Raw genomic sequence first — 25610 nt, 5'->3', positions numbered from 1 at the left:
ATCGGATTTAGTCCCCCTTTGCTCTTGAGCTTAATTTAGCAAATAAATTGATTTAATCATTTTGAACATCAAGGAGGAATTTAAGGTACTTAGCCCATATATATATTAGGCATTAGAGTCATATATGTATGAAATCATGAATCAAATTCAACATTTTAGCCAATATTCTCCTTTAGCCGATTTTCTAAGTCAAGATAAGGCCATCAATATGCTTACCTATAGCCGAACGTACAACATCAATCTATGTATTCATTCATGTGGCCGAATATGCATGTCTATGTTGAGGCCGATTATTTACTTAATACATTCCAAAAATATGGTTACTTGTATTGACTAAATACCATTTTGTTTCAAGTTCAAAACTCGGCGAATACACATATATATATACTAGTAATCAAATACTAACATTTGCACTTCACCTTAATAGCTAGCTTAGCAAACCTTAGTTTAACATATAATTGTTCATAACACAATTAAAGCATCCTCTCCATTCCATCAATTCAAAACACATACATCACTCAATAATATTCCAAGTCATATTCGGCCTTAGTACACACTTGTTAGCCGATTTTTCTCCATTTAGCAACTAATGCACATATGTGCTCATTTGCTAGACTCTACTTCACCTAACTACCATTTCTCATCCAAATAACATGAACAACATTTACTCATGACATCAAACATTCTTTAATTCGGCTATCACTAGTATAAGCTCCATACCTTAATATTAACCTAAGATGACCGAATGCTATTTAACCCAAGTCATCAAGAGTTTTATTATTTAACACCTTAGATATCCATTTCAAAACACTTAACCGGCCTTTGATCAAGACTTTAAACAAAGTCTATGTTCGGCTATCACACACATGGGTGTTATTAGTTTAAAGTTTTAACAAGATTAATTTCTTTCATCAACAATCTTTTTGTTTCTTTATCCATCAAAACTTAAGGGTAAGAAAGAAAAAAATCAAGTTCTTCTCACACATACCATAACCGAAAGTTCCATCCAACCCTCTAAATTCAAAATTTTAGTATGGCTAGGTAAGAAAAACATGATGATTAACCTGAACAAACTAAGATTTCAAAAGAAAGATTAACAAAATTTACTAACCTTCTCTTCATTCAAAAGGCCGAATGCCCCCCCTCTTTTTCTTCTTCTTGTACGGCTAAGAAGAACAAGGTGATACCTTTTTTTTTCTTTTCTTCACCCTTCATCCCCTTATTTTATTTCTAACTCTTTTATTTTATTCTTTCCAACATGAAACATTAACACACCATGCTTAAAATATGCTATGACCCATAGCATGGCCGGCCACTAGCTCAAATTTTGGGCAATTTGACATGCAAACCCATCATTTCTATAACATGCATTAATAGGCCACTTTACATTTGCCTAGCACATTTCTAAATTTTCTCACATAAGTCCTATTTACTAAAATTCACCTACAATTAACAAAATTCAAATATGAAATTTTCACACATGCATATGTACATATAATAAGCATCAAATATGACAGCTAATTATTTTTATGACTCGGTTTTGTGGTCCCGAAACCACTTCCCGACTAGGGTCACATTAGGGCTGTCACAAATAGGATTGAATATAATGTGCAACAATTCAAAAACCACTAATAATAAAAATTTTAAAAAATGAACTATACATGTTAGGGTTTGAAATGATTTACATATATAAAATAAAACTAAGAATATGTAAATGAAGATTTAAATAAATATTGTAAAAGAAGAAATTTGGAGCAAGTAAAATACGAAAATATTTTAAACAAAACATATCTATTTAAATGTGATGATATACATACAATAATAAAAATCAATGTAAACAATATATAATGAAGATATAATAAAAATAAAGAATAAAGAATATACATGACAGAATAACAAATCAATATATAATAAAACAATATATACATGGAATAATCTTAAATAAAAGAGAAATAATGAAACATATTTTTTTAAAGAATAAAATACTTAATAAATTTGAAACGAAATACAAATAAATAGATTTAAGAAATTATATATGAAAAATAACATGGAACTAATAATGTATATAAAATAAAACTAATTTTGTCATAAATCATATCTGTATTAATATAAGATTAATTTAAATTAAATATTATACAAAATTTTAAAAACAATATGATATACAAGGTAATTTTAAAATAATAGTTTTATAATTTAAAAAATAATAATAATAAACCAAAGTAAATTATCAAAGTAATTTAAAATGTATGTAAAAAAATAAAAGATGAATGCTAAACGAATAAAAAAAATAATGAACTATACAAATTAAATTGAGAAAAAACTTAATTGAAATAAAAGCAAATTAAAAGAGCTAATTAACAAATAGAATAAACCATTGAAAGGACCGAAGCGCAATGCGCTCAAATGGCCGAGGATTAAAAATGCAAATGGTCCCAACTCCAAAACTAAATGCTTAAGCGCGGACTAATTTGAGACGACACACGAAATTCCGAAAAAAATTAAGAATAAAATGAATTCGAATTGGGCCCAATCAAATGTCGGCGCAACAAGAAGGGACTATCCGTGAAAATAACCCCTTACCGCAAAAGCACGCGGATCTTGTCTGCGGGTCGGGTCCAGAAGCCGGTCAAGGGCCGTGAAACGGCACCGTTTCAGCGTTTAAACGCTGGACTGAAAACGATGTCGTTTGATCCATTTATTTAAAGCAATTTTTTTTTTAAAAAAAAGCTTCATTTCTGCTGATTTCTTTTTAAAAAAATCTCAAAGTTTCCCTTTTTTTTGCTCTGCTAGGGTTTGAAAAACTCTTTCGTTGCTGCTGTCGAACCATCGTGAACCCGCCGTGGCTTTCACCGTAGACGGTGGTCCAAAGCCTAATGGAATCGGGTTTTTTTTTACCCTTTTAAAGGGCGATTCGATGGTGAGGCCTCCTTAAACTGAGGAAAATGGAGGAGTAAGGACCCCCCGCCTTCTCATTGCATCGACTCCGATGACAGGAAAGAATACTCCGGCGACGCAACCCCGGTTTTGGGTAAGCCTTCTTTCTTCCTTCTTTTATTTATATTTTGTAAAAAAAGAAATTTAAAAAGCAGAAAAATAAATAATAAAGAAAACCGAAAGAAAAGAAGAACAAATTTTGAAATCACCTTTCTCTGTTTTTTTTTTATTTGATTGCCTTCTATTGCGTCTTTTTTTTGTATCCTTTTACAATGAAAAACTTTATGGCTTTATAGCCGAAAATAAAAAGAAAAAATACAAAGAATTTCTTTGCTATCGTTTTTCTCTTTGCTGCTGTTTTGCTGTGCTGTTTTTGTCTTCATGCAGGTACGGAGGAGGACGTGGAGGCACGAGCGGCGCTAGGGCGTAAGAAGGTCGTGCGTGGGAGCATACGGAGGCTAGAGGTTGCGACGCCAAGCTGCTAGGATTTTTTTTTGTTTTGTTTCTGATTTAGGCTTTGTAGTGGGCTAGGGTTTAATTATGGGCCTATTGAGGGTTTGGTTTGGTTTTGTATTTGATTTGGGCCTGTTGGGTCAGGGCCGGGCAAATTTGGGCCTGTACACATGGGATTTACAAGATATGCCATATCAAATCTCATCTAATCTTTACAAGATATGATTCTATCAATCTTCTAAGATTAGTTACCAAAATAGCCTAAGTTGCCATATCTTCATTATCGGGCCAAACAGGCTTCAATCTGATAGGCTTCTCCAGCAGGTTACCGAATCGGGCCAATTCTTGCGGGCCAAATGATCCCCATCTACACAATGGACCTCCATCGGATGCATTTGGTGCGATGGTCACGGGCTTTGAACTGCGGCCTGTGACACACCACACCATATCCGCACTTGCATTTTGGTCATCCAACTTTTAGGTAGCTTTCATTTTGGTTACCCAAAAATTTTTTTTTTAAGTATTTGATTGGGGTAAAAAAATTGAGGATTAAAGTGAAAAGGCGGTAGAAACTAAAATAATATATTAAAAATTTGTTAAATTGTACTTGTTTATCTCATTGCCAAAAATTCTAAATTTCTTTTCTTTTCAATATTGAAATTTTAAATTTCAAAAAGATAAAAACCAATTAAATAAATTGTTGAAAAAAATTTATCCCTTGATAATGTTAACCGATTTGTCACTGTGATATCGAAATTAATTAAACTAATCTCTCTCAAAAATTAAAACTTTTATTTTATGTTTCCATATTATTCTTAATGAAATCAACTCGATAGCTCATATTTATTAATTGTCTGTGAAACTTAAATTTCTCTTGATTATATAATGTCAAATCTTCCATACTAAGTTAAAAGTAAAGAAAAATCATTGCAATTAATTAAATTAATTGTTTGTTCTTCGTTTCAATAAAGAAGTGATGAATTTTTTTTTGGAGTTTGTTTGGCATGGAAGATAAAATTAATTAATTAAATTAATTGTAAAGATTTTTCTTTATTTTTAGCTTAGAAGGAAAGATTTGAGATCATATAATAAAAAATTGAATTTCATGTACAATCATTAAAAATAATTTATTTGAGTTGATTTTAATTTGGAAACATAAAATAAAATTTTAAAATTTAAAAGGAGGCTAAATTAATCAATTTAATCATTTCAATATTATTGTAACAAATCGGTTGATACTATCAAGGGATAAAAAATCGTCAATAACTTATTTAATTGATTTTGATGTTTTAAAATTTAAAATTTCAATATTCAAAAAAAAAATTTAAACTTTTGCCAAGGGGGTAAACAAGTACAAGCATTATTTTATGTTCTACCGCTTTTTCACTTTAATAGTTAAAATTTTTTATCCCGACCAATACTTAAAAAAAGGATATTATTTAGTGACCAAAATAAAAGCAGCCTAGAAGTTGGGTGACCAAAATGAAAGTGTGATCATGATATGACGTATACAGTTAACTGTTGTTATAGATTTAACGGTTGGGTGACTAAAATGAAAGCACCCTAAAAATTGAGTGACGAAATTACAAAGATTTCATTTTGAGTGACCAAAATGAGAATACCCTAAAAGTTCGGTAACCAATTAGGTAGTTTACCAAAAAAACAAAAAAGATAGTTGTATAGATTTATTATTTTTATTGATTTTCCATATATTATCTAGATCCACTTAATAATTGTTATAATCTTTTACTCTTTTTTATTTCTAATTTTTTTATATTCCCATATCTTCTATATATTCTTAGCATTTTATATACATGATATGCGGCTTAATCATAATCAACTGAATCAATCGTCATTAGCCACATTTAGGATGAGTTTAGATGGATCATTAGATACGGTGCAATGTATTTAGCTTACTTTTTATTTCACACTACAATATAAATATAGTATCTAATTATAGTTGTTACAACTTAACAATCAATGATGATTTTCATCAGTCAAAGAATTATTTAATGCCTTTTTTTCAATTTAGAAAGTCAACTGGGTGTAAAAAAAAGTTTAATTGATTTAATAAAAATTGAGGGTTTTTTAAATTATTAAAATTTTGTAAATTTTTATGTATTAGTGCATTAATATATGTTATATTTTTAATTATTTGTTATATGGATATCATGGAATCAAGTCATATAAAAAAATTGTTATATTTAATTTTTGGTTATTTAGTATCAACAAAAAAAAAAGTTTTAAGTGAATATTAATTGACTTTGAATAAATAAATTTTTGATCTTCAATATTTGAGATTAGTGATTGTCCGTTTTAATAATGTCATTTTTCAAGTTTAAATTTATATTTTTTTAGAGTACAATATGACTTACAACTATACCCAACTATATACTCATAAACCAAATTGAAATGGTAGATTAATGTTGCATGAAAGATGATGTGATAATGGAATAAGAGAAAATCTTTGAGTTGCTTGGTAGGAGCCAAACAAATTTGAGCTCAAAACACAGTAATAGAATTAACGACAAAGAAGGATTGAGAAGGCCAACCAGAAAATTTGATTGAAGCAAATTATATTTATTCAAAGCTTAGATGATGAACCAAAGCATGCTTATTTCCAAAACTGTGGAAATCCAGTGTTTTCAAAAGGAGCAGATGGAAGTAAATAGGGAATTGTGTTGTGATATTATCAACAATGAAGAAGCACAGGCCATGATCGTCCCAGTGCTCCACTTTCTTTAGATACTATTTTGTCATAATAGCTAGGAAATTTGGGAAACACAATTGCTTTAAATTTAGCCACTCATACAATCACAATGTATGTTCAAAACCAAGCATTGGAAAATGTACTTTCACTTAGGCTTTAGTGCACAAACGCGTATATATACAGTAGATCCAGAAAATCGTGTACTCAATTCATATTTGTGTAATTTTTTTGTATTATAATTTTATTTAAGATATTTTATGTTTATATAATTTTTTTTTATAAGCTAATAATTTATGTTATATAAAATTTGATATTTTTCATTTTTTTTACAACAGTTGTTTGCTATGAAATACTCTTCAAGTTTTAACTTCCAAAATATTTTCTTTCCACAAACATGGGTTCATATCTCAATTATAGAATCCTACATATTGTTGCGAGAATGTAATTAGTCAAAGTAAACCCTATTTAAAATTAGTTTGCTACACTTTCAACTTGCCCGTCTAGCTCAGTCGGTAGAGCGCAAGGCTCTTAACCTTGTGGTCGTGGGTTCGAGCCCCACGGTGGGCGTACTATTTTTCTATGTAAAATTTTACGAAATCTGCCATTTCGATTTTCGACATGGGTTTGTTTTGTTTTGGTTCTAATTTAAGTTTGTTTGTTTTTTAAAAGCGAAAACGTCCAAAAAGGACAAAATCAGTACAAACTGGGCCAGTGGGCCCTTTCTTTATTTGAATAATTTGAGTACATTTTAATATTCAAACATTATTTACAATATACACTAAAATTTAATCTAAAAACACAATATTTAAATAATGTTTCTGTAAATATTTGAAGTTTAAAATATACTCTATGTCTATGTTTGTACATTTGAAATTTAATTTTTATGTTTTTGCTTTTAAGAATTTAATTTTTGTAATTTTCAAATTTAAAATTTAAATTCAATTATTAACACTATTATTTTTTTGTTAAATTCATTAGTGTAATATTTTAAAATTTAAATAAAAATACTCATTTGTGATATGGATTGAAGGTGGAAGCGGATCAAATTTAAATTATTCAACTCGAAAAGGAAAGATTTGGATCTGATCTTAAAAAAAAAATAGTAATAAATAATAAAACAGTAAAAGAAGAAATTTGAGAATAAATAACAAATAATAATATATAAATAAATAAACAGACAAAATTTAAAAGTGAAACATGAATTGAATAAACCAATAGTTATGAAGGATAGAAAGATAAATATTCAATTGAACCCTTTAAGATATAAATATCAACAAACTCAATTAATGACTCTAATCAATCCTCTAAGAAATAATCCTTGTCAAATTGAAACGTAAAGAATAAATTCTTACGATTCTTTGAAGAAAATTGAGAATAAAACTACTTTTAAAAATCACAAGAAAAAAATCTTGCACAAGAAACAAAGAAAACAAATTTGTCTTCTTTTATGTACAATGCAAATGTCTATATAAAGGCTAGCTAAATAAATCTAAATAAAACTTTTAAGTATACTAAAACTCTAATTAATCTAAATAAAAAGTAGTTTTAAACTAAGTTTTTTTGTTGACATAAAACTCCTAAATAACTTAAACTACTTAATAGTTATTAAAAATTTGAAATAAGCCTAAAAATCAAACCCAATATGATTTAAACTCAAATTAAAAGCCCGAAACTCGTAATTCCTGTCATAATCCTATCTAGAAATTCTACTTGCATAGTTTTTACTAAAATGGTCATAACTTGAGCTCCCAAATTCAAAATCGAGTAATTCAAAATGCGTTTCGAAGCTAAGAAATAGATCTTTGAACATCATAAGACATCTCAACCTAGAAATGTCAGGATCCCATCCAAAAAGTCGCCTTAAGTCTATTGATTTTCCAAACTTGAAAATTGGCAGCTCCGGTGAATGGAATTTAATAAATTTCACCCCATCCGTGCATGTATCAATCTGCTACCAATGTAATAGAAAAAAGCACTACAATGGTCTTAATTTTAACAAATGATTTTAACATTGTTTACAACTCTTAAAAGTATATAAACATTTTAATCAAATAAAGTATTTAGGCTAATAAATGATATTGTAAAAATTGAAGTAACAATTTATATAAAAAAATTAAAGTATAAAGATTAGATATTAAATTCGAGTATAGCACATAGACCAAAATTAAATTACGTATCCCCTCACCCAAAAGAAAAATCAAACCCTCCCACTTAAATTGGGTTGGGGATTAATGTATGAATATATCAGTCTTTGGGTTCAAACTCTTAAAGCTAAATATCTTTAGGACCCGAGAAACCCACTTGCTATTAAGAACATTTCTTAATTATAGAGTTCTCTTCACAAGATCAGACTGATCCTTGCCTCAGGGATTGAGTATGTAAATGGTAATTACTCAAATACACATTACCCTAAATTATAAACCGTAATCCTTAAAGTCAAATAGACATTACTCAATACTTTTAAAAGTCAAAACCCATTAAAACTTTAAAACCCAATACCCATTAAAATTTAAAAACCAAATTGAAATGATAATTCTTTTTTATGATATTCATTTTATCATTTAATATATAAGTTAAATAAAAAAAAATACACCCTAAAGCTAAATGCATCTTCAGACATAAAAAATTAAGACTCATTGTAACACCTTTCGCTCGACCCGATCATTAGATCTGAGCTTTCGCTCGACCCGATCATTAGATCTGAGCTACTGTCAAGTTCACATTAAAACAAACATTTACACGTGCTATTCACTGTTAACCCCATTCATTCTAGCTTAAACAAACAATTTGGAGCTTTAATCGAGGTTATGAGAGCTTTTTGATCAACCCAAGTATAAAATAAGATCAAATTATAAAATTTTTAAAATATATGGATTGACGTTGCGATTTCAGATAGTTTTTGTCATGACATGACCATCACAATATGTCACATCCAGCGACAAGCCCTAGCTCGTCTTGATGTCACTCACTATATTGATAACGTTGTGACGTTCAAAATTTAAATTAAATGTTTTTATTTTACATAAAATTAATTACCACGATGCATTTTTTCATTGGCCAAAACATGCCATGTGGCACCTTTTCATTGGTCAAAATTGTCTAACAAAATTTTAAAATGACGGTTACAAAATAGACCAAAAATATAGAAAATTGACACTTTAAATACAATTTAAACACCAAAATTAGAAAATATATACGCTTTAAGAGCGGAACAATGAATTAAGCCTAATATAAACATGAAAATTGAGCCCAGAACAAACTCGTCCAGGCCTTGCTCCCACAAAAGCGCAAAAAGCTATAAAAAGAAGGGTGTTTTTGGCCATTTTACAGTAATAATTCAATCTCGACTTAGGGTTTTGGTTCTTCACCACCTTCTATATAAACGACCTTTCTTCCAAAATCTCTATATCTGCCATCCCACAGCTGCTCCTCTTCTCCGCCTATTCTAAAGATTTTTTTTTTTATTTTTCTTTTGATTCTTATTTAAAGAGAGCCAATTTGCAGAGCAAAGGCGTCAATTAATTATTGATGGCGTGATTTGCATTGAAGGTTGGCAATATCATTGAGCGATTCTCCGTGCCCATTAACTTCATTTTCGTTTTGATCGTGGCCTCGAACAAGTCGCTACATTTTTTTATCTCAAAATTTACTTCAAAATCTATAAATATATTTTCCTCATAATATTACTTGCAAGTCAAAATTCAAGGTATTTAAATTAATATGTTAAATGACCGTGTTTGTGTTTATATGTTTTGATATAGTGTTATATTTTTAGATGATGAATATTAAAGAATAGCAATATACAAGTACAAATGATTCATAGTTAACATTGATTGTATTGAAGGATGCTTGTTTATCCTTGAGCATTTGTAATGTTTTTTTATTTAAATAACCTAAATAATTTAATTAAGTATCAAAATGATTTTTTTGTTAATTAAATACGAAAATAACTCTAAATCCACTGTAAAAGTTGGTGGAGTCAAATTATATGGCGCCACCAACTTGCCACGTCAGCAGGAAGCATAAAAAATTAATTTTTTTGTGGAGCCATGTAGAATGACGCCACCTGTATAAATATTAGGAAAATATTATAATTTTTAGAAAAATAAATGATTTCAAAACAATTTTTCATTTTTTGGTGGAGCCAATTTAAATGGCTCTAGACCTTTTTTTTACTTTTTTTTAACTTCTTTTTAACTTTTGTCTTTTTCTTTAATTTTTTTTTCATTTTTTAAAGTTTTATATTTTATTTTATTTTGTTCTTTTATTTTATTTATTTTTTGTTATTAATTTTAAAAAATTTGAAATGTTTTATAATATATATTTTTTAAAATTTTAAATATTATTTTTAAAATTTTAAATATATATTTTTGAAATTATTTTTTAAATTTTGAATATTATATTTTTGAAATTATTTTCTCTAAATTTTAAATATTATTTTTTAAATATTAAATATATTTTTAAATAATATTTAAACATTAAAACTTTTAAATAAAATTTTTATAAAAAATTTTAAAAAGGTTTAAATATCTTTAAAAATATCAATTTTTACATAGAAAATTTTTTATATTATTATTTTTTAATCATTTTTAAAGAAATTTAACCATTTTAAAATTTTTTATTAAAAATTTTATTTAAAAATTTTAAATGTTTAAAAATTTTATATTATTAAAAAATAAAAACAAATAATAAATTTGAAAGATCATATCTTTTAAATGTTTAAATGTTTCATATTATTAAAAAATATATTTAATTTTTAAAAAATAATATTTAAAATTTAAAAAAATTAATTTCAGAAATATATATTTAAAATTTTAAAAAATATATATTATAAAACATTTCAAATATACATTTCAATTTTTTTAAAATTAATAATAAAAAATAAATAAAATAAATAAACAAAATAAAATAAGAAAAAATATAAAACTTAAAAAAGAAAAAAAATTAAAAAAGACAAAAGTTTAAAAAAAAGTAAAAAAAAAATCAGAATCAGGAGTCAGGTTTGGTGTCGCCATTTAAATTGGCTCCACCAGAAAATGAAAAATTGTTTTGAAGTCTCCTATTTTTCTAGAAATTGTAGTATTTCTCTAGTATTTATAAAGGTGGCGCCATTCTACATGTCACCACCAAAAAATTAATTTTTTTATACTCCCTGCTGATGTGGCAAGTTGATGGCGCCATATAATTTGGCTCCACCAACTTTTACTGTAGATTTAGGGTCATTTTCGTGTTTAATTAAAAAAATAGGTCATTTTAATACTTAATTAAATTATTTGAGTTATTTGAATAAAAAAGTTGCGTTTGTACCTTTTTGAAAATTTGAAACAGAAGTTCTTTCAAGGGTTTTAATAATTAAATTAGGTTGTAAATATTTTAAGTTGAATTTTAAATATATTAAATATGTTATGTTAATTAGTTGAGTTGAAATTTTAGAATGATTTTTCTCAATCAAAACTTTTTTTCTTAAATCTAGAAAATAGAGGTGCTTATAGAATGAATTAGGTTTTAGTTGACCTAAAAATGATATGAATTTAGTTTATGTTTACCCAAATTTAGTGGGTTTAAAATATAGATTTAAAATTTTTATAATTTTGTTTATATTTGTAAATAATTAATTTAAGTTTATTTTAAGTTTGTTTTGTTATTTTTAAAAATATATCTTATAATTTTTAAAATAAATAATTATACTTATTTTAATATTTAATAATTATATATATTTAATATTTAGTATTATATTTTATTATAAATTTAATTTTTATGTATTATAAATTACTTAATATATAAAATAACATAATATAAAATATTATATTATAAAATGAGTTGAGTTTTGAATGTTTAAAGGTTATTTCATATTTTAAATGGACCTCATTTTTTAGGCTTAATATTATTTTCCAGATCTTCTTAAATTTTGGGCAAATATTTTGATCTGAATGGATAATTTGATCTATGAATAGATTTATTGACCAACATAGATCAATCATATTCTAATTATTAATTTTTTATTTGGTTGAATGTATCAATTAAATTTTGTAACATTTCAATAATATTAATATTGAAAAAATAATAAATTAATATAAATATTTGTGGAATTATGGTATTTTGTATTATAATAAATATATATTAAAAAGTAATTTTTAAAATAAAGAAGAATTAATTACTAATATTCTTCCAAATGAACAAATGAGTCAAAGATTAGAATTTATAAAAAGAACTCTTGATTTCTAATATTTAATATCTTCAATCTCAGCCTTCAAAAGTTGTTCCAAAATGTTGTTAAAACTCCTATTTTAATTAGAATGTCATAAATTTTTTTTAATATTTAAACATTGCAATATTATAATGTATATTAACTTGTCAATATGATTGTGCATGATTATTGAAAAGTCATTTTTATTTTAATTAAGTACATAGATTAATTGTATTTAAAAAATATTCTCAATCATTTTATATAATAAATTTAAAGGATAGCTTGTTTAATAAGAAAAAGGAAGTTAATATTGTAAAAAACTATGAAGATCTTAGTATGTAGGGATGAAAAACTAACATATTCCACAATTTACAGCTCATAAATAAGGACTAATTGAAATTACTATTTCATAGGTTTTTTATTATTTATAAATTTAATTTAATCAATATTATTAATATTTTTCTCTAATATAAAATTTATTTTAAGTTCAACAATTAACTATTGACTAATTTTAATATTGAAATATTAAAAGTTATTTGAATTGATTGCAAAAAAAAATCAATTACATAAATATTTTTAATAAAAAGATAATTTATTTAAAATCAACTCAATATTTAAATTATGAAAAAAATAAACTGAATAAATTTCAATGGAGAAGAATTCACTTATATTGGTGTAAAATTATATTTCTTTATTTGACTAATATTCTTTGTACAACTAATATTTTGACGATCTAACCATTGAATTTATCGATACAATTGTCCTTATCAGTTGGAATGAATGTAGATTTTCAAACCAATCCGATATTTGTATCATATCAATCAAATTGTATATATTAGTATTTATTTAATGGTTGAAAATATTTTTTCATAAAAAATAGTAATAAAATTTTAATCTATATCAAATTTGACTTATATGATATATATGAATGAAATATAAAATATAATGTTTGGACTGTTAAAATATTAATTGTACAAAAACATATAAAAAGATATAGTTTTAAACCGATATAGATGAATCCCTCTCTAATTTAAATAAAAGATAGTGACTAACTTAAAATTAGAAACAAAACTAAAGTAATTGAAGTATAATTTATCCCATTCAAAAAGAAAAAAGTCTAATTTGAGTCAAGGGAAAGTTAGTGCTTGGAAGGTGCTCATTGGATGGCTTTTTTTTTTTTTCATTTTTTAGGTAATTAAAAACTAGCTTGTTTTAACATTTTTCTAAAAATACCTTACATATATAATACCAACCAAAGGGAAATTGGTTTCTTCTCCAATTACACTAACCAAAAGAGTTTTTTTTTCTAATAATAACTATCAAATTTATTAAGTGGTATTATTTTTAAAATTTGCAAACCATTTTTTTAAGGGGCAAATGTATGATTATATGTATAATGAGTTAGAAAATAAGTATCATGTTTAAAAAAATACAGCAAATTGGAGGAGTAAACTTAAATGTCATTTAACCAATCCTTTTTTCTATAACAGGTAGTAGATTTATACATAAATTGGTAATAAAGAAGAATAACCAATTCTACAGATAAGTAAAAATGATGAGTCATCCTTTCTCAAATTTTATCTGGGGTAATTCTAGAAAGCTCTTAAAGTTCTGGAACAAACAACATAATGTTATATTAGTTAAGATTAAAATTTCAAATTTTAAAAAATAAAAAAGATGATTTAAAATGATTCAATTAGAAAAAATTAACTAAAGGCGCAAATAAAATTAAGTCTAAGGTTAGCTTTACGGTACATGCTTGATTTTGTTGGCATGCAAAATTGTTGCGGAAGCGACGATAATATTAATAACAATATTATCAGAAATATTTAGATAATTATTATGCCAACAATTATACTAAGAAAATTCCCAGTTAAATTGGAGGGGTCACAATGGTCCCGCTTAAAACCCAACAACTAGACAGAACTCACTTAGATATTTATAGCAATAATAACTAAATAAATATAACCAACATAAAGCTATTAAATAAAAGCAAACAAATAAGAAATAAAATACCAGAGTTTTAACGAGGTTCGGCCAATTTAGCTTACGTCCTCGGACACTACCAAATTAATATTTCCTCTAGAAATATTACAAAAGAGAAGATTTTGGGATGATACAACCAAAGGGGGAGGGGTTCTATATATAACAAACCAAACCCCCTCCATTTCTATCTTTTCCTAATGTGGGATATTGCCAATATTCAACAAATCTCCACCTTGGCGATATTCCACATCTTCGAACATCTTCTCATAACACAAACTTCAATAGTGTCTTCAAATTTTGCAACCAATCGCCTTCTTCCCTTTTGGTAGTTGTGCCAGCTTCCACATCTTGTTTTTCTCTAGAGATTGCATCTCCTCTTCCATTGCACCTAACCATCTATAATTCTCTAAACTCTGAATGGCTTCGGTGTAAGTGGATGGAATATTATCAACAACTGGAAGTGCATAAGCTACCATGTCAGTGAAACGAGCAGGTTTCTGAATTTCTCGTCTCTGCCTTCTGACTGCAATTGGCTCTGATTGCTGTTGAGGTTCTTGGGTAGAAACCTCTTCCTCATCTGACTCTGCATCTGCCAATGAAGAATCACTAGTGGTACCTTTTGCTGGAATTACCACACTCTGCTCAAACTCCACCTGCTGCGGAGTACACTCCACCTGCTGTGAAGTACTACTCACTCCTTCTGGATTTACCTTATTCAACATGGCAGATTCATGAAAGGTAACATCCCTACTGATTATCGTCTTCTTTGCCTCTAGACACCACAAACGATATCCCTTAACACCAGCATTGAAGCCCATGAATAGAGCCTTCTTTGCTCTTGGATCTAACTTTGATTCTTTCACATGATAATATGCAATAGAACCAAAAATGCGCAAGGTGTCATAATCAGTAGCAGGTTTTCCATACCATTTCTCCAAAGGAGTCTTGCCATTTATAGCAGATGATGGCAAATGATTGATGAGATGTTGAGCGTACGTCACAGCCTCAGTCCAAAACTTTCTATCTAATCCAGCATTAGATAACATACATCGAACTTTCTCCACAAGCGTTCGATTCATACGCTCTGCCACCCCATTCTGTTGCGGTGTTCCACCTACGGTGAAGTGCCTTACTATGCCACAATCTTGGCATATCTTCAGGAAAGGATCGCTTTTATATTCTCCACCGTTGTCTGATCGGAGAACCTTAATCTTCCTTCCTGTCTGATTTTCAACTTTAGTTTTCCACTTAAGGAAAACTTCAAGCACCTCATCTTTGTTCTTCATAGGGAACACCCAAACTCGTCTGGAAAAATCATCAATAAAGGTGACAAAATAACGTCTTCCTCCAAGTGATGGAGTCTTGGACGGTCCCCATACATCAGAATGCACATAATCCAGAATACCTTTAGTATTGTGAATCCCAGTGCCAAATTTCACCCTTCGTTGTTTTCCCAGAACACAATGCTCGCAAAATTCAAGTTTGCAAGTCTTTGTACCTTTCAATAATCCTTGCTTGGCTAGAGTTTGCAAGGATTTTTCACCAGCATGGCCCAAACGCATATGCCACAGCTGTGTTGCCTCAGCGTCCTTCTTGGTACTCGTAATTGCTGCTGCTGTTGTCCCGACCACTGTACTACCTTGGTAGTAATACAGATTGTTCTTTCTTATGCCTTTCAACATCACCAATGCTCCTGAAGTTGCTTTAAGAACTCCATCTCGTATTGTCACAACTAGGCCTTTAGATTCTAACGACCCCAAAGAGATGAGATTCTTCTTCAACTTTGGGACATATCGTACATCCCGCAAAATTCTAGTAGATCCATCATGACTCCTCAGTTTAATTGAACCTATCCCGGCTATTTTACATGTGTTATCATTACCCATGTAAACAACCCCTTCATCTAGTTTTTGAAATTCAAAGAACCATTCCCGAATGGGACACATATGATAGGAACAACCAGAATCCATGATCCACTCATCTGCATATAATGTTGAAGATGTCATACTAAGAGAAAAGTCTGACTCTGCTTCACTATTGCATTCTGCAACATTTGCATCTTGCGGAGTCTTCCCTTTTTTCTTCAATTTTGGACAATCTTTCTTCCAATGTCCTTTTTCTTTGCAAAAAGAACATTCATCTTTGGCAACAGCTCGACCTTTGGACTTTCTTCTCTTCCCCTTAGACTGACTTTGCTGACGACCTCTTGTTACCAATGCTTCCACTGCTGCTTCACCTGAACCTTTCAACTTATCCTTTCGGCGTAGTTCATAGCTATACAATGCAGCAGTTACTTCATTGAAAGTTACTTCCGATTTTCCATGAAGTAGAGTAGTTTCAAGGTACTCAAACTCCTCAGGAAGCGATCCCAACAACATTAACGCCAAGTCTTCGTCTTCAAAAGTCACATCCAAATTCAACAAATCAGCCACCAGCTGATTAAAATTGGTAATGTGCTCGTTCATCGTGGTACCAGGAACATAACTGAAACGAAACAGTCTTTTCTTCATATGTAACTTATTTTGACTGTTCTTCTTCAGAAATTTCTCCTCCAATGCTTTCCACAATTTACTTGCAGAAGTCTCTTTACTGAATGTATACTTCTGCTCTCTGGAAAGACATGATCGAATTGTACCACATGCCAATCGGTTGATGGTCTTCCATTCTTTATCATCAACCCCTTCTGGTTTTTCTTCCTCAATGGCAATATCTAGACCCTGTTGAAAGAGGGCATCTAGAAGCTCACTTTGCCACATGCCGAAATGACCTGTTCCATCAAAAATTTCCACTACAAATCTCGTATTTGCAGTTCCAATCCTCGGCAAAATGTACGAAGTGGAAGTTGTTGATATGGATGGTTTTTCTTCTGTCATTTTTGCCATAGCTTCTACTTAATAGCCACCAAATGCAGAATACCCACAAGCTTTAGGAAATGTTTCTGATGTGTAAGATCAGACTAAGCTGCAAACACAGAGCATACTACAAAACCTTGGCTCGGATACCAATTGTTGCGGAAGCGACGATAATATTAATAACAATATTATCAGAAATATTTAGATAATTATTATGCCAACAATTATACTAAGAAAATTCCCAGTTAAATTGGAGGGGTCACAATGGTCCCGCTTAAAACCCAACAACTAGACAGAACTCACTTAGATATTTATAGCAATAATAACTAAATAAATATAACCAACATAAAGCTATTAAATAAAAGCAAACAAATAAGAAATAAAATACCAGAGTTTTAACGAGGTTCGGCCAATTTAGCTTACGTCCTCGGACACTACCAAATTAATATTTCCTCTAGAAATATTACAAAAGAGAAGATTTTGGGATGATACAACCAAAGGGGGAGGGGTTCTATATATAACAAACCAAACCCCCTCCATTTCTATCTTTTCCTAATGTGGGATATTGCCAATATTCAACAAATAACATAACATAGAGGATATGATCTCTTAATAACTAGAAGAATAGCTGATGGAAAATACCGATTTCTGTTAAGCTCCAACAACTTAATACACCAGCCTATAAGTCATGAACTTATATACAAAACCATGTTCAGTGAAGAACAGTGGGAGGGGGTTAAAACTTGAGAAATTTTACCATTCGCCTTCTTTCCATATTTCTCGGATTAATTGATATCGAATTACTTTTCGCTCTCCCTTTCCCATTCTCATCCAATTCAGTGATTTTGAATGGGTTGAGTCGCTGCGGTTCTCGATAATGATCGAGGTGATGGGTGAATCCAACTCATCAAGCTCATCATCACTAGTGTATGATTTTCTAAGCACTGATCTACTTCTTCGCAAGGCTTGACTTCCGACCTCTCCGACAATGCCTATTAGGGAAGCTGCCGAAGGTGGTGAATACACTGTTGGAGCTGCCATACATGGAAAGTTTGTAATAGATTTGTCCCCAACCTCAGAAATATTCTGAATACGAGAACACGGATCAGTCAGGAAAACTAAAATTCAGCACCATAAACTTGGAAGATTCCGGGTTGACAAAAGAAGTGGAAAGTTCATTTTAAGGAAACTTTTTCTTTTTGGGGTTATGTCATGACAAACCTCTTCCAATGATTCAAAAACTGCCTCTGAAACTAGGTTCGGATTGAATTCATCAGGCACAAAATTGTTAAGAACCTTGATGATCAATCGTGGGCTGAATTTGGGGCATACCTTCAACATGAATAAAGATGCAATAGAAGAATGAGGCATATACAAGACTAAATATGTATGTTGATACATATATACATGATTCCGAACTATACCTCCTTCCTCAGGGACCGATTGACAAGCATATCGGATGGAAGCATCATGAGATCACTCAATGCATTGAGGAGACCAAAGGCCTTGAAGGAAGCCTCAAATCCTGCTTTTTTGTCATCATCAACTTCGTTGCTATCTTCGAGACCGTCATTATCGTCAATACCGAATAGATCAGTTAGCCATCTTGACCAGTTTCCAATCTGCCAACACAAGGTCAATAGAAAAAAGATCCCTCTTAGTCAAATGTTAAACACATAATAAGCTTTTGCATGCTTAAATTAATTCTTAATAAAATATTTGGGGGACAAGAGATCACAAGGTTCAAGCATTTAACTTCTTCGAAGTGAATGAAATTTCCGACTGTCGAATAAAATCATGTGTTAAGTTAAAGAGAGAAAATAAAGCAGAAGGTAAAGCATATTAATAGGCTGGAATCGCAGGTACTGATACAGTTAACTATCTCCAGCAGCAGACGAGTTATTAAACGAATATATGAAAACGTGTACTTTTGATGTGCATATAAAAATATTAACATCAGTAAAATGTAAGTTGGGTGGATTTCTCTTTAAATATATGGAAACGGGTTCAGAACTTACGAATCATAGAGGCAATTAAGTACTAAAGTAGCTCAACAGAAAGAGCAACCAAATACTCACAGCATTTTTTAATTGTACACCAGCCCCAAAGCTTGATTTTCCTGCAGGAATGGGAAGAACCTTCGAATCACATATCGGATCAGAAACAGGATCTGTTGGCATTTCGTCCACTGATTCACGAAGAATAGCATTGAACATTGCAACATCCAATCTACCCACCAATTGCTCCATGACCTAATCTCAAATTTGCATGTCGACAACATTAACAATATGAAAATTAATATGATAGAAACAACGACATGGCCACATCATATCACAAAGAGACATAATGAATATAAACAAGGTTAGACTTCAAGGCCAAGTTCTTTATGCATAAAATAAGAATAACTTAAAATGTATCATAATACCAATTTAGCCAGCATGGATAAGCAACCACACTCATGTCCACATGCTCGAATGGGACAAAGCCTCTCGCAGGCATCTTTAAAAGCCTTCTCCCAAAGCTTGACTGAAAAATTCCCCTGCTCTTCATCACCTAATTCATATCTTTTGGTTGATGTTTTCCTTGAGCTTGAGCTCTTTGCAGCAGCCGACTGCATATGTGGAGTCAAAGTCTGGCAAGTATATAGGAAGAAATAGCATTAGATATGAACTGAGAAGACGATATGCACTAAGCTTTTAAAAGAAAGGATTGACCTGCCACCAGACTGACTCAATTATTCTGGAGAAGATCCAAGTTTCAAACTTCTCCAATGCGAGTAGAAACGTCCGAGGGTCCACCCACTCTTCAAAACTTTCTGTTGAATTGCATTCCTCTTGCAGATGGGAGTTGTCCTCCAACACCATTCCCTCGCTACTACTATTTAAGCATGGTCCAGAATATAGCTGAATTCCCCCAATAGCATTGCTCACAATTGCTCTCAGTACAATTGAATTTGACAACCAGAAGGTTAACCTATGAATAATGGGATAGGAATGATCAACATGCAAACCAAACTAACATCTTTGGTGGTAGAGAAGGTAGAATCTAAAATCTTCCAGTTTCATTTTCTAAAAGGGAAAAAGGGAAAAAAATTACAGGAAGTGTAAGAACACACCTTGGAACATCATTTCCACAAGCTTTAGAGACCAAAACCAATCCTGAAACAGCAGCCCTAGCAGCATTTGCCCTCTTATCTGGGTTACTTGTTCTACAAGCATGGATATAGAATCTAGAAAGTCGTCTAGCTGGAGCATGAACCTTGTTTATAGAACCCCCATGCTCTGCAATAACAGAATAAAGACTAGCCTCAACAACAGCAGCTTCTCTCAATTCTTGTTCAAGCATTTCAATTTTGGACTCCAGTTCAACTTTGCTGTTGGAAAAGCTATTTGAATCTTCTTCGCTTTCATTACATGTATCCTTTGTAGAACCATTATGAATCTCTTCAGGAATATCAGATTCCTTTGCCTTCTCCATGAACTTAGTATTCTTTAGTGGCCCATAACTGTTACCTGAGTTAAATTTACTGTTAGAAAAGTTGTTCACAGTTTCTTCCCTTTCACTAAGCATATCACTTGAGTTACCATTAGAGATCTCCTCGGAAATATCATGTTCCTTTTCCTTCTCCATAAACTGGATCTTCTTTGACAGGCCATTGTTGTCAAAATGCAATTGAACAGGTGCCACATGCTTCTGTCCATCGTTTGCAATGAAGCCACCTTTGACTTCAGTTGTTTCACAGCTGGACGCAAAAGTGTTACTCCTCCAAGTGATTTTATTTTTTGTAGAATCTTGAGTCTGTATAAAACTTAAAATGTCCCGCGGAGAGTATTCCTTGGCATTTAAAATCTGGCTATCCAGCTCATCTTCCCACAGTGTCTTTTCCTCATTTTCCTTCCGCTGACCAACATGTGAAATGCGACTTAAAGATATGTCTACATGACTTCGGTCATGCCTCAATGCTTTCCTATCACCCTCTCTTTTGGCATGGGAATCTTCTACATGGTCAAAGTTCATATCTACTGGAATGGTAATGCTCGTCTCTGTGGATGTAACTTTAGCCATAGGAGAAGTTACAGGATTCTTGGGGCTATTGGGCAAACCGTTATCTGTTACATGGTCTAAATTCGTATCTACTGGAGTTGTAACACTCGTCTCTGCGGATTCAACTTTAGCCATGGGATAACTTACAGGATTCTTGGGGTTGTTGGATAAACCTTTACCTTTTACATATTCTAAATTCGTATTTACCGGAATGGTAACACTTGTCTCTGAGGATGCTACATCAGCCTTGGGATAAGTTACAAGATTCTTGGGGTTGTAGGACAAATCTTCATCTTTTACACGGTCTAAGTTGGTCTCCACTGGAATGGTAGTAGCACCATGCTCCGGGGATGCAACTATAGCCATAGGATTAGTTACAGGATTCATAGAGTTGGAGCACAAGTCCACTGAAGATGAAGGAGAAGTATTGCCATTCACTTGTTTGAATACTTCAACAATTGGACTTACCCCCGAGTTTACATGTGTTCCAGCAGAAGGAAGCGTGAGTCCAAGCCTTTCAAACCCACCAGTGGCTGATTCTGATTTATTCTGTAATCAATAGTGACATGCTATTAAACATTCAGAAATTCTAGCTTTGTTAAGATGACATTGGCAGCCACCAAATTAACCAGAACTACGACAGACCTCAGAATAGAATCATGGTGGTAGCGGATGATAAGAAACAACCATCTGATGTGTTCCCAAAACTAATAGCTATGTTTGCGTAATGGTTAAACAGGGATCATATCTACAAATTAATCACTATAATATAATTTTGGCTCATCTTACTGCTCCTAGTGATTTTCAAGCCAAGCCATAGCCTAAAATAACCAGCTACCCCTTAACTTAAGAAAAGGTCCCAAGATGAAATCCCATTCCCCATATTAACTAAACAAATTGTAACTATACAGAAAATTGCATGTGCAAAATATATGCAATTTCAATTAACACTACTAAGAGTAGCATACATGAGTGTCTAAGTAGGACGGTGTTAAGTCCTCAAAAAGCAGTACTTATGGTAATGCCCAAGGATCAAAGTCCTCCAAGCCAAATTCATAAATCCAATCCAATCTTATAACCCAATTCAAAGACAACAGTTAACAGACAATTCAATGAAAATGGAAATGAAGAACAAAAGGAGGATGATGAACCTAAGTACCTTATCATGTTGAATATGTGACTCTCTAGAATGATCGAAAACAGAAGAAGAAGAAGTAATATGGGATGACCGTGAGGAAAGATCATCAACATCATCATCAGTAAAAGAAGCAATCTCGATTTCCTCATCATTTCCTTCATTTATGAATTCAGAAACACATTCACTGCCATCCTTGTCAAATGACACTTCTTTCGACAAAGCGCTCGAGCTATCTTTATCAAAAGGTTGGATATTAAGATAAAGAACTGGATGCTCTATGTTCCTAGAACTCTTCTTCAAGTTAAAAGGAGCACTAATGGATATAGCTTCCTTGATAATTCCATAATCAGCAAGATTTACAATAGCAGATCCCAAAAGTTGAGCTTTTGACACATTTTCTTTCCGAGAGACATACAAGTAAAACTCTAAACAGTTCTTGTGGAAACTCAAATGATTCGTGCTCTTACGAGATGCTTCTTTACGTAAAGTTAATGGAAGTTTGAAAGATTCATTGAACGCAATCTTTCCATTATCAATGGTAGAAGCTATGGATCCAGAACTCTTATCACCAGTTTCCCATTGTAGCAAAACAGATTGAGCCGATCGCAGTGATTGCAATGGTGTCCAAGGATTAATCTCCTTCACATTTACAGTGTAAACAAGCTGATGTAAGCAGCCTTTTCTGTTCTTAGTTCTTAGGCCAAGAACCATTGTTGGAACTTGGAACTTGGATGAAACACCCGCTTCAATCTTAATTGATACGATCCGCTAAAAGGCCTTAAAGTTTGATGAAAACCATAAAGACCTGTATTTAGAGAAGAAGAAAAAGAACAGATTAGAAATGTTTCTTCAGCGAACTAAAACAATTAGCGTGCGTGAACCTGAAGGGAATCTTCACCAGTGAACAATATATTTAAAATTTGGAAAAAAAAACAAGTTAACAACCTACCACTTGATAATCAGACGAAAGAAAGAGTGAGAAAAGTACAGATTAAACCCTTTTTTTTATAAAAAAAAAATCTATATTTAAAACATTACTTCAGTTGCAATCAAATAAAACGAATCATCGTAACAGCAATAGAGAGAAGAAAAGCAACCCAATTCATGCAAACATCATTAAGGTCAAGACTAGGAATGATATAGACAAAAAGAAAAGCAACCCAATTCATGCAAACATCATTTAACTCAGGAAAAATAGAGTTAGAAGCAGAACAACATTGGATATCCCCAGAGAAAAAAGAGAGTTGAAATGTACATAGTGGAGGCAGATGAGGAATTCAAAGGAAGAAAATGTTAATAATTTTCTTTCTGGAAAACAACTAAACAAAAGTTGAGGAAATGTTAGTATTTTGAATTGTAAAGGGTCAAAACTTTGAACAATGTGTTTGAAAATTATAGAAATCAGAACTCGTGAAGAAATGTCACAATTTTAGGATGCAACATACAGGTTTTTTTTTTTTTTTTTTGCCCACAATTATTTTTCCCTTTGTTTTGTTAACTTAGTGGAATGTAAAAAGACAATCAAGTATTTTATTATCTCATCTCATGTTATAAAAAGTCAATTAATGTTTTTATGAATCCACTCTATGAAAAAGCTAAATACAACTCTACAACGCATTAAGAATGGCAATTGACAAAGTCAATAAGCAAAGCTGGAAGTAATAATTTTTTTTTAAAAGTCAATTTATTATATTATTAGTAAATGAACGTATTTTTGTTTAAAAAATTGGATTATATATTTTCTGAAAGACATTCTACATTCTGATAATATATCACAATTTTTCCTTTATTCAAGGTTTCAACTAATAAGCATCAAGAGAAATAATTGAATAACACTACTTAACTGTGTTTTGTTGATCCATATTATTATAAATGATTTTTAATGTTAGCCAACTAATAATAAAGGTGCGGAAATTTTGAAATTTTAACTTCAACTTCCTATTTTAATGTATTAATTAATTCATACAAACATGCGAATTTTTTGTAATAATCTAATCTCCATTCTAAAAGGTTATTGGTTAAAGTTTAATCATGAATTTGGCTACTAACATTTATATATTTTTTCAAAATGATTTTAATTGTATTTTTTGTATTTTTTTTGCCATCAATTTTTGTTTTTTTTATAACATATTTGATAAAAAGTATCGTTAAAAAAGTTAAGGGGATGATGTGAAATTTTATATGTGGAATATTTTTAATTAGATGTAATTTATTACTTAAATAACCCTATAAAATAATTACATATGAAAAATAATAAAATAAATAAACAATATATGAAATTAAAAAAAATTCTTAATTTAAAGAAAATAAACGTATTTATCTAAAAAAAAGGTTAACTCAATAGAAAATTTTCTCAGTAAACAAACGTATGAAAGATTGAAACCTTTTGAAAAAAAAAAAATTGAAACCTTGCATTTATTCATTAAATCTGTTAGAAAAAACAGTTTGAAAAAATATCAAAAGTTGATAATAAAAAAAAACTCAAAAATACAATTAAGACAATTTTGATAAAATATGCCAATATTAGTGATCAAATTTATCATTAGCACTTAATTAATAAAGACTGACTTTTCTGTAATCCATTTTTGTGAATGAAAAATGATCCTCCAATTTGGTCAAAGTCTTCCTAGCACAATAGCCAATCAAATCAATTCAATTTAAATTTTGATAATTTTTTTTTATTTTTTATTTTTCATGTCTTGATCACTTGTCTCCCTAAATTTAATCCCGCATCCTTACAAAATAAATAGCAATTAAATGATTTTTTTATAGCATACTTATTTTTACTATAATTTCCAAATTTTTAAATAAAAAAATTAAACATCTTTGAATTTATATTTTATTTATTGTTACAATAACAGCATTACCACCTATTGAATGATTTTAATGTAAATATAGATATTATATCAAAATTTTAAATAAAAATAAAAAGAGGCATTAAACATATCGTATTATATACATTAGTATAAAAGTTTAACATCATATTTAATTATAACATGTATTATGTTCTAACAAAGCAAAAAGAAAAAAAAAGTATTATGTTCTAATCCGACTCTTCTAAGGGATAATGTCAAATTTAGTAACTTTACTCTCACAAAATGTTAATTGCGGTATGTGTATTTTGAAAATGTTCAATATAATACTTAAATTATTAATATGTGTTTTATTATGATTTTATAAAATGTTCTATACTTTAAAAATTTCTAATATAATACCTAAACTATCATTATATATTTCATTTAGGGATGAAAAGAAACCCCAAATCCAACAAGTTGTACCCAATTTGACTTGATAAGGTTGGATTTT

General features: G+C 30.3%; 1 protein-coding gene and 2 non-coding genes across 4 annotated transcripts; 2 read left to right on the top strand and 1 right to left on the bottom strand.

The window, feature by feature from the left end:
• Positions 1 to 6591: 6591 nt before the first annotated feature.
• TRNAK-CUU (transfer RNA lysine (anticodon CUU)) lies at positions 6592 to 6664 on the top strand. The gene has a single exon. It is a non-coding gene; the product is annotated as a tRNA-Lys (tRNA).
• A 2936-nt stretch (positions 6665 to 9600) lies between these two features.
• Positions 9601 to 9728, top strand: LOC121211600 (small nucleolar RNA snoR86). The gene has a single exon (XR_005906819.1). It is a non-coding gene; the product is annotated as a small nucleolar RNA snoR86 (small nucleolar RNA).
• An 8003-nt stretch (positions 9729 to 17731) lies between these two features.
• LOC107928654 (uncharacterized) lies at positions 17732 to 23754 on the bottom strand. Of its 2 annotated transcripts, XM_016859911.2 has the most exons (10): positions 23560 to 23754; positions 22326 to 23109; positions 20707 to 21715; positions 20238 to 20634; positions 19837 to 20095; positions 19548 to 19754; positions 19201 to 19374; positions 18547 to 18744; positions 18344 to 18454; positions 17732 to 18208 (listed from the first exon to the last, which is right to left on the bottom strand). In XM_016859911.2, the coding sequence occupies exons 2-10, from the start codon at positions 23013 to 23015 to the stop codon at positions 17876 to 17878; spliced, it is 3378 nt and encodes a 1125-aa protein (XP_016715400.1). In that variant the 5' UTR covers positions 23016 to 23109; positions 23560 to 23754; the 3' UTR covers positions 17732 to 17875. The 2 variants fall into 2 exon arrangements, with proteins under 2 accessions (XP_016715400.1, XP_016715399.1); XM_016859910.2 differs by having other exon boundaries at positions 20238 to 21715.
• Positions 23755 to 25610: the final 1856 nt, after the last annotated feature.

The sequence above is a fragment of the Gossypium hirsutum genome, chromosome A12 (genome assembly GCF_007990345.1).
Source record: "Gossypium hirsutum isolate 1008001.06 chromosome A12, Gossypium_hirsutum_v2.1, whole genome shotgun sequence".
Lineage (NCBI taxonomy): Eukaryota > Viridiplantae > Streptophyta > Magnoliopsida > Malvales > Malvaceae > Gossypium > Gossypium hirsutum.
The sequence above is the reverse complement of the archived record's forward strand: the minus strand, read 5'-3'. Positions and strand labels throughout refer to the sequence as shown.

Coding starts and splice junctions, on each gene's coding strand:
- LOC107928654 (XM_016859910.2), bottom strand. CDS start 23,015: ATGGTTCTTGGCCTAAGAACTAAGAACAGAAAAGGCTGCTTACATCAG. Junction 18,745..19,200: donor GTGTACAATTAAAAAATGCT/GTGAGTATTTGG, acceptor TTGTGTTGGCAG/ATTGGAAACTGGTCAAGATG. Junction 18,455..18,546: donor ATCGGTCCCTGAGGAAGGAG/GTATAGTTCGGA, acceptor TTCATGTTGAAG/GTATGCCCCAAATTCAGCCC.